The 8,915-nt window shown below is 55.2% G+C and overlaps 1 protein-coding gene across 3 annotated transcripts; it reads left to right on the plus strand.

The window, feature by feature from the left end:
• Positions 1-1,073: 1,073 nt before the first annotated feature.
• Dlk1 (delta like non-canonical Notch ligand 1) lies at positions 1,074-8,362 on the plus strand. 3 transcript variants are annotated; one of them, XM_008764917.3, is made up of 6 exons: positions 1,074-1,382; positions 2,630-2,693; positions 3,147-3,277; positions 5,853-5,994; positions 7,364-7,643; positions 7,797-8,360. In XM_008764917.3, exons 1-6 carry the CDS (start codon positions 1,316-1,318, stop codon positions 8,109-8,111), a joined length of 999 nt encoding a protein of 332 aa, XP_008763139.1. In that variant the 5' UTR covers positions 1,074-1,315; the 3' UTR covers positions 8,112-8,360. The 3 variants fall into 3 exon arrangements, with proteins under 3 accessions (XP_008763139.1, XP_063117467.1, NP_446196.1); XM_063261397.1 differs by having other exon boundaries at positions 1,086-1,382; positions 7,869-8,360; NM_053744.2 differs by having other exon boundaries at positions 1,180-1,382; positions 7,364-8,362.
• Positions 8,363-8,915: the final 553 nt, after the last annotated feature.

Raw genomic sequence — 8,915 nt, forward strand, 5'->3', positions numbered from 1 at the left:
CTAAGCCACCCCTGGTTGAAAGCCACTGTGTGTGTGTGTGTGTGCGTGCGTGCGTGCGTGTGTGTGTGTGTGTGTGTGTGTGTGTCTGTCTGTCTGTCTGCCTGCCTGCCTGCCTGCCTGCCTGCATTTGACAGTGAACATATTGGCGAGACTGTCAACATGTGTGACTGTGAACAAAGATGAATCGGATTGTGTGTACTTTGGTGTAATTCGTGTGTTGGGTGAATCTGGGACAGATTTGGGGACTGGGCATAGGTGTTGCTCTCAGGTGTGTAGCTGTACATGTTGGAAAGAATCACTGCTTTTATGTTTCAGCATGATAAGGCCCAGACTGTGATGGTGGTACCTGCGAGAGGAGGAGGGGTAGGGGGTGACGCACGATGTCGTCGGTGTTTACCAGTGGTCTCCTGTGTTTACAGGCGGGCTGCGTAGAGGGGCGGCATAGGCAGGAGGACTCTCAGTCTTTCATAGCTGGTGCTTCCCCTGCTTGGAGCAGATCGGACAGTGTTCCTGCTGCCCTGGTCTGTGACCTGTGCCTCGGGAGCAGGCATTAAGGTTTGCCTGTGTTGAAAGGTGTGTTTGGGTTGGGGGTCTGTGGAGCAAGTGCATCTGCACCTTCCCCAAACTCCACAATGGCAAGGCTCGTCGGAGGGCTTCGGCTTTTCGTGGTGGTTTTCGTGTGTGCATCTGTGATCATGTGCGTCTTTCACATCTTCGTGGTGTGCGTTTGGGTCCTCCTGGGCTTCTGACCCGCGCCATGTGTGCGCGGGACTCCAGCCCTAAGTGTCTTACTGTGTTTTGTGAGCGTTTTGTATTCTGGGTGCGTACGAGGGCTTTCGCTCGCCTGGCTTGGTTCCTGAGACTTGCGCTAAGCGGGCCTGTGCGAGCGCCGCCACCTCCGCCTCCAGCCGCGTGCTGTCCTGTGTGCGGACCGCGTGCCCATCGTGCGCAGGTACCCGTCTAGCCAAAGAGTGCAGCCGCGTGCGCGAGCCGCTTCCGGGCGCCGCGGCGCTGGGGGGCGGCCCCGCCAGGGGGTGGGTCACCGGGACTGGCCGGCGCCTGCCCCGTGCGCGCGAGGCGTGGGCGTGGGCGGGGGCCGCGGGGGGGTACGACAGTACGAAAAGGCGGCGCGCGGGCCGCAGCGGCAGCTCCTCGGCAGCCGCACTTAGTAGCGTGCGCCCCGGTGCAACCCTGGCTTTCTTTCCGCTGGACACCCGTGCCCCCTTCGTGGTCCGCAACCAGAAGCCCAGCGCAGCCCCCGGAGCAGCCCCTGCACCGCCACCGCTACCCGGACCACGACCCAGGCCGCCCCGAGATGATCGCGACCGGAGCCCTCCTGCGCGTCCTCTTGCTCCTGCTGGCTTTCGGCCACAGCACCTATGGTGAGCCCCCCCTGGCGGTCTGGCTTGCGCCCCCTCTGGGGAAGCCTGCGATGCCCCGCCGACCACCCTGCCGACCATCCCATTCTCCCTGTCCCGTGCGCCCCAAGTCCCGCCCGTCCCGCCTAACCCTAAGCCCCGCACTGTGCCACTCATCCTCCCTGCGCCACTCTTGCGTGTTGAGCCCAATCCTGGGGTCCCAGGGTTTGTGGGAGGTGGAGGGTCCCAGCCCCTTCTCGCCCGGCAGAAGTGGCGTTCAGAGGGGTCTTGTTGCGCGGATTGAGAAGGTATGGAAAAAGGAGACTGCACTGGGAGGTATTCTATTTAAGGGGAAAAAAAGAGCTGAGGTGCAACTTTGTGGGTATCTGTCATGGAATATGTGTTTAGGAATAGGCCTTGGGGGCTTTGGGGGATGACTTTGCAGCCGTAGCCCCCAATTTCCAACAGGAGCACAGCTGGAGCCCCTCCTGCGTGGCGCATTTCTCTAGGTGAGGGGCTGCGACACTTCTGTCTGCAGAGGCCATGTGTCTCTGGCAGAAGAGAGTTGCCCCCTTCCCGCAGCGACCCCAGCTCTTAGTGCGCCAGTAGTTGTGAGTGGGGGTCGGGGGATGTCTGGGAAGCCTGAGAACTGGTTGAGTAAATGCATACAGTAGGTGTCTATTAAAGTGTCAGACTCCCTTAAGAGCGTTGGAATCTCAGAGGCCCTGCAGAGCTGTTGCGCAGTTCTTTTAATGTGACCAGTGCGGGGGCAGGAGAAGTGGGGGAGAAAGGATTTGGTTGCCTGGTTTAACTAGGGTTAATCTTGGGGTAAAATCTAGCTGCTTCACCTGTGAGCTAGGCAGGTGGGCTTGCCTGGGCTTTCTCAAACACCTCAAAATCTCCCCTTTAGGTCACTTTCAAATGGGGGCCTTGACAGAATGACCAGGGGTCAAAGGCTACCCCTTCATTGTCCCTCATTCCTACTTTTAGGGGTCTGGGGGCTCTTTTTTTCTTTGGGGAGAAAGGTGTCTGCTGTGGACTTGGAGAATCAGGGGGATGCTGTGCTTAGCCCATGGCTAGGAGCAGGCAAGATTGTTTTTCTGGGTAGGTATCCACAGATAAGAAATGCCTACTGTGTGCCAGGCTGGCAGGACCCAAGAGGGTCTTTGGAGCCCCTGCTGAGGGGCAGCAGGCCATCTGAGGGAAGATGGTGTTTGTAGTGTCCTTTAGGCCTTGTGGGGTGAATTGCGTACCCTTTTTCTCCTTCTCAGGGGCTGAGTGCGACCCGGCCTGTGACCCTCAGCATGGATTCTGTGAGGCTGACAATGTCTGCAGGTAATGGAGAAAGCTGTTTGGGGGGGCCATGGTGGGGGTAGGATCCTGTGGAGTCTTGGAGTCAGGCTGGAAGGAGGGGGTGCTTTTCCAAAAAAAAAAAAAAAACTGCGTCACAGCTTTCTTGCTTCTGCAGAAAACTGGGGGGAGGGGGGAGAAGAGAGAAGGAGGGGTGCAGGAAGGAGGGGGATCAGAAGAGTGCCTTGCAGGGGGAGACCACTGTAGACCACTGCACCAAATGGGGTTCCTGTGGGGGTCTGGTAGACCCTTGTGTTTCTGCCCCTCAGCACCTTCTCTGAGTTTTCCATTCAGGTGACTGCTGATTGTTGAAAGGAGCCACTGGCCTGGGACTCCACAAAGACCACCAAGTGTTCTCTGTTCAGCAGACAACAGTTCGAGTCTCTGGACCCCTGCTCCCCTCATGTGTCCCTCTCTCTCTCCCCTTTGTCCACACAGGTGTGAGCCTGGCTGGGAGGGCCCCCTGTGTGAGAAGTGCGTAACCTCCCCTGGCTGTGTTAATGGACTCTGTGAAGAACCATGGCAGTGTGTCTGCAAGGAAGGCTGGGACGGGAAATTCTGCGAAATAGGTGGGCACTGAGCTATCCTACCCTCACCCCTTTTCCCTGTCCCTTCTCCCTCCCTCTCCCACACCTACATTCCAGAACCCCTAAGGCTCCCTATTTGTAGTATGTGATCTATGGTGTATATGCACTTCCTGCTGGGCCTCAAATGCCTCCTCAAATGTATAGACATATATATTTTGTTTACCTCAGCACTGCGGGCTCCCAGACTTGGGGTTGGGGAGGAGGGGGAGGGAGTCGCCCGGAAACTGCCTGTTGAATAAAGATTCACAAAAACAAAACCAAAAAAACAAACAAACAAGCAAACAAACAAGCAAAACCCCACCTTGCTTAGGGTGGCTGGACCATGGACAGGGGCTACTTGCGCAGGTAGGATTGGGGAGTTCTGTGTGTGCTGTGGGAGAGGCGATTCTCGGGGGCTCAAACCTCAAGAAACAGGAGCCAACAAACAAATAGGGGAGGGGTGGGCTGAGTGTAAACCACAAGGGAGGACAGGATTGGGGGGGTCACTCAGGTGTTGCAGGGGGCTGATGATGGGAGAGTCTGAGAAAGGGTTAAGGTACAGATTGGTGTTATCTGGTGACGTCAGTAATCTATGTGATCATCATGGATTGGCAGCCATTGTTTCAGGGCCAGTCTCATTTGTCGCAAAGTCCAGGCAACCTGAAGTCCTGGGGAATCAGGGTGTACCTCCTCCCCAAGGTGACAGCCCAGTGGGAAGGCTAGATGTCCAAGGAATGGTCTCCCCAACACTGGACAATGACAAATGGGGAAACCAAGGACCAAAGAGGCAAAGGGTACCCTGAATTGTCTGTAGTCTCCCTCCTGCGCGGTGGTTTCGCAGGTGGAGGAACGTTTTTTTGCTGCAGTTGACTCATGTTTCAGCCATGGCTTGCAGCAGCAGCAGCAGCAGCAGCAGCAGCAGCAGCAGCAACAGCTACTTGCTTGGGGCTGCTAGGAAAACCCACTGACTAGGGCTAGGCTTTTAGTCTGGATCCCTCCATTCTAGATATCTGCACCCCAAACAGCTTTCCAGACAGACGCCTTCCTCTCAGATCCTTCCCCAGGCATGGCCCCTCTCCATCAGATTCACGATGGTTGTCTGGGTGGAAATGGCGGGGGTCAAGGGTTGTCTCAGGAGGGAAATAGCCCCTGGGTAATTGCTGGCTCTCTCCCTCGCTGCCTGCATGGCCACAGCTGCAGTTCAAGCAGAGAATCCCCTCGGCCCCCTCCATGCCTCAGCTGATTTACCCCTGTCTTTGGGGTTGGAGGCTCTGGAGAGTTGGTATTTAGGGAAAATGAGCAGGCATAGTCTGGCGGTGGGGGGTGGGGTGGGGTGGGGGTGGTCGCCAGATCTTTATCTTAAATTCAAGATCCCAATCGACAGGAGTGCAGGGGCAGAGAAGGCCGAGCCAGCTGCAAAGGCCCTTTGCACTAATGTTTTGCTGGCGCTATCCCGGAAAGATAAATCCTCTTTATGTTTTCTTGCACCGCACAGGGCTCCTGCAGGTTTTTCTGTTGATTGACACTGGTCTCCCCTCAGTCAGGGTGCAAGGCTCTTTGAAAAAGGAGAGGAAAAAAAAATTCTCCCTGTGTAGCTTTAACACCAGGAAACCCTTGGGGTGGGGTGGGGGCGCTGGCTGCCTTCACTTGCAGTCTCTCTGGCTAGCCCTGGCTTTCTACAGCTCACAATTATTGAAGACCGACCCCTAGGGATCAGCAAAGAGAGCTTTTTTCCCCCTTTTATATGGAGGGAAACTGAGGCAGAGCAGGGAGGAGCTGAACTCTGTGGAGCAGCAGGTTGGACCCGCACAAAGGTTCCTTTCCTGACCTTGCTGAGCGGCTGGGATCTCCTCAGTCAGAGAACCCTTGCCCAAGTCCCTTTGTTCAGTTCATCCCTGGCTTGCTGAGCCTGAATAATGAAGTGGTCCTGACAGGGGGTGTTAAAACACAGCAGAGATATGGCAGTGCTCATGGAAGCCGGCATGGACAAGAGAGCGTTCAATAGTTCTAATTTTGCTGCCTTCAAAAGATGCAGCCTTTTTATCCCTAGACCCCCTTAGTTCAGAACCTGAGAACAGAAGGGACACGGCTTGGGGAAGGCAGTGCTAGGGCTAAATTAGACTTCTTGCTCCCCATTGAGGGACTTAGTTGGGAATGTGTGAAGAGCTGGTGGATGGGAGCTTTTCCCTCCCACCCACCCCCAACCCCAAGTGTCAGCTCCTGCTGGTTCCCAAGATGGCTTGGAGACCCTTTCCCTAAATGTGAGAAGCTGATGTGAGAGGGGAAACAGGCCTCAGGGAATCGTAGCTGGTTCCCTGTTTTGTGAAGGGGCAGAGGCTTCTGGGATGGAGGTTGTGCTACCACACTACAACGGTGCCAGCAAAGGGTCTAGCTGCTTCTCTGGCCTTGGCTTCCTCACTAGTGACCTTCCTGACCCTCAGCACTTCAGGTCTTCACTGCACCCTCTTACTACAAACCCCACTTGGAAATCACTAGCCGAGCCATTTAGGGTTTCTGTCACACTGGCTTCTGGAAAGAAAAGCTAAGCACTAGGTTATCCCCCCCCCCCGTTTCCCAGATATTCGGGCTTGCACCTCTACCCCCTGCGCCAACAATGGGACTTGCGTGGACCTCGAGAAAGGCCAGTACGAATGCTCCTGCACCCCTGGATTCTCTGGAAAGGACTGTCAGCACAAGGCTGGGCCCTGCGTGATCAATGGGTAAATATTCTCACCTCACTCTGGGGGTCTTGCCTCTCCCCCACCCCCAGATGAAAGATGTATTCCCAGCAATCTGCCGCCTCCAATCCACTCTGACTGGGCGGTGGCGGTGGTGGCGGTGGTGGTGGATTATGTAGGAATGTGTCATTTCCATAATTTTCTTTTAAAAACAAAATGGTCCTGAAGGCGATTTCATATTCCCCTGAGGTCCCCAGGCTCCTATGCTGATGAATGACAGCTGATTGAAATGGAGATGCCAAGCTGGATAATTTTCGAAAGGCAACATAACAAGAGATCAGAGTTCAGCAGGGCCAGGCTGTGAAACCCGCTTACCATATTGTAGGGGGCAGTTTAGGGCATTGCAATTGGATTTTCTGGGATGTCTAAGGAGATTGGAGGACATGGGTTGGGGGGACACTAGTATTAGCTAGCCGTAGTGGTAAAGAGGCTGGCAGGGGGTGGGGGTTGGGAGGGTCCGTTCAAGATCCAGGAGAATGCTGAAGCTCTGAACAGTCAGGAACACAGGGGTCTAAAGATCCCCCATTTAGAAGGGACATTGGAGGTAGTGACCACTGAACTTCACCGCTGTTTACTGGAAAGGGGCGGGGGCGGGCAGCATAGAGCAAGACCTTTCAACTTGTTTTGTTTTAACCGACTTGAACTAGTCTGTCAAAACAGAGCCCAGGAGCCCTTAGGAAGTTTTCAGAGCCGGGTTACTCTGCAGTCCTTGCCTGAAGCTGCAATGCTGATTCCTTGTGTGTGTTGTGGGGTGGGGGCGGTGGGGGGGGTGTCCTTTCCCGGAGTTTTGGCATTTATCAGATGACAAAGGGCTAGCTGGTTTAAAAGCACTTACATTAAATGCTCCTTGTGCTCAGCTTTGAGCAAACAACTTCAGTTTGCAAGCTGCACTTGGGTGAATAGACCAACATTAAACAGCCCGTCACAGACACCACTCCCGCCAGCAAAGATACAGTCCGTATTTCTTCACCGAGAGTCCCCAAGGGTTTCTCCTCACAATAGCTCGCTGGGTCCACTCCACTAGAAATAAAAATAATAAGGGGTGGGAAGGGGTGGGGTGGGGTGGGGGACGCAGACTGGAGCCCTAACAGTAGATCTCCCCTGGAGGACTGTGCCCCTTACTCTCCTCATCCGGGAACGAGCTCATTGAAAGATCTTACTCCAAACTGTTACTAATGCAGCCTCAGTTTCCCCATCTGACTAGTGACTTACAATCTTTGTTCTGGCCTGAGAGACTAAGAGGTGGGAGAGGGCTTAGGAGAGGGTATGGGAGGTCGGTTCTGTTCCTATTGCTCTGTCCTAGCCCAGCCCCCCCTCCCCCAGGACCCTTGACCATATCTTTGTGTTACAGTTCTCCCTGCCAGCACGGAGGCGCCTGCGTGGATGATGAGGGCCGGGCCTCGCATGCTTCCTGCCTGTGCCCCCCTGGCTTCTCGGGCAACTTCTGTGAGATCGTGACCAACAGCTGTACCCCTAACCCATGCGAGAACGATGGCGTCTGCACCGACATCGGGGGCGACTTCCGTTGCCGCTGCCCAGCTGGATTCGTCGACAAGACCTGCAGCCGTCCGGTGAGCAACTGCGCCAGTGGCCCGTGCCTGAACGGGGGCACCTGCCTCCAGCACACCCAGGTGAGCTTCGAGTGTCTGTGCAAGCCCCCGTTCATGGGTCCCACATGCGCGAAGAAGCGCGGGACCAGCCCCGTGCAGGTCACCCACCTACCCAGCGGCTACGGGCTCACCTACCGCCTGACCCCCGGGGTGCACGAGCTACCTGTCCAGCAGCCCGAGCACCACATCCTGAAGGTGTCCATGAAAGAGCTCAACAAGAGTGCCCCTCTCCTCACCGAGGGACAGGCCATCTGCTTCACCATCCTGGGCGTGCTCACCAGCCTGGTTGTGCTGGGCACCGTGGCCATCGTCTTTCTCAACAAGTGCGAGGCCTGGGTGTCCAACCTGCGCTACAACCACATGCTTCGCAAGAAGAAGAACCTGCTGTTGCAGTACAACAGCGGCGAGGAGCTGGCGGTCAATATCATCTTCCCGGAGAAGATCGACATGACCACCTTCAACAAGGAGGCTGGTGATGAGGATATCTAAGCAGCGTGTCCCCTCCCCCTCCCCCAGGCCCTTCTACATTATCGGGGTTCCTCACAGCTCCCTCTATGCGCTCTATGCTTCTTTGTGGTGGAGTTCGCTCTTGTGTGGAATCTAGTGAACGCTACGCTTACATTTATTGTCTCGTGTTGCTGTGTGACAAGCTGCCGCTAAGAACCCCTCCCTCCCTCCCTCCCTCCCTCCCTATTAATGCATGATATAATGAATAATAATAAGAATTTCATCTCTAAATGAGTTAAAGAAATAAGTATGTTATTCTAAACTCTATCGAATATCAAATATAAAATCAAAAAGACCAAAAAAAAACATGGCAACAGTACCAGGGCTTGGTGCTGAGGTCCCTCTCCCAGGGGAGGGGTGTCAGCCACCAGGTCCTCGTGAAACCACAAGAGTCCTGTGCTTGACCACTCACTGTGAAAAGGGCTAAACTCTTTCGTTCGTTAATTCTCACGCACACACGCACACTCACTCACATCAAGTCTCACACCGCAACCCTTAGATCTTTCCAATTGATTTGTGACTTTGCTGCGTGCGGTGGCTGTGTGCCAGGCAGAGAGAGACCCCAGGTTGGCTGTTGGCAGAGAGGTCCGGGGACCTAGTCCCAACCCTGCTGCTCACTCGCCGTGAGACCCTTGGCGAGAGCCCCCCCTCCAACCCTGGGCCACTTCCCCACCCCTCCCCATAAGGGAGGGGTGCAAACACCCAAACACCAAGGTCTTCTCTAGCTCCCAAATTCAGAATTAGGAACGAGGGATGTGTAGCAAAATTCTTCCTGACTTCGGTAGT

This window comes from Rattus norvegicus, chromosome 6 (assembly GCF_036323735.1).
Source record: "Rattus norvegicus strain BN/NHsdMcwi chromosome 6, GRCr8, whole genome shotgun sequence".
Taxonomy (NCBI): Eukaryota; Metazoa; Chordata; class Mammalia; order Rodentia; family Muridae; genus Rattus; species Rattus norvegicus.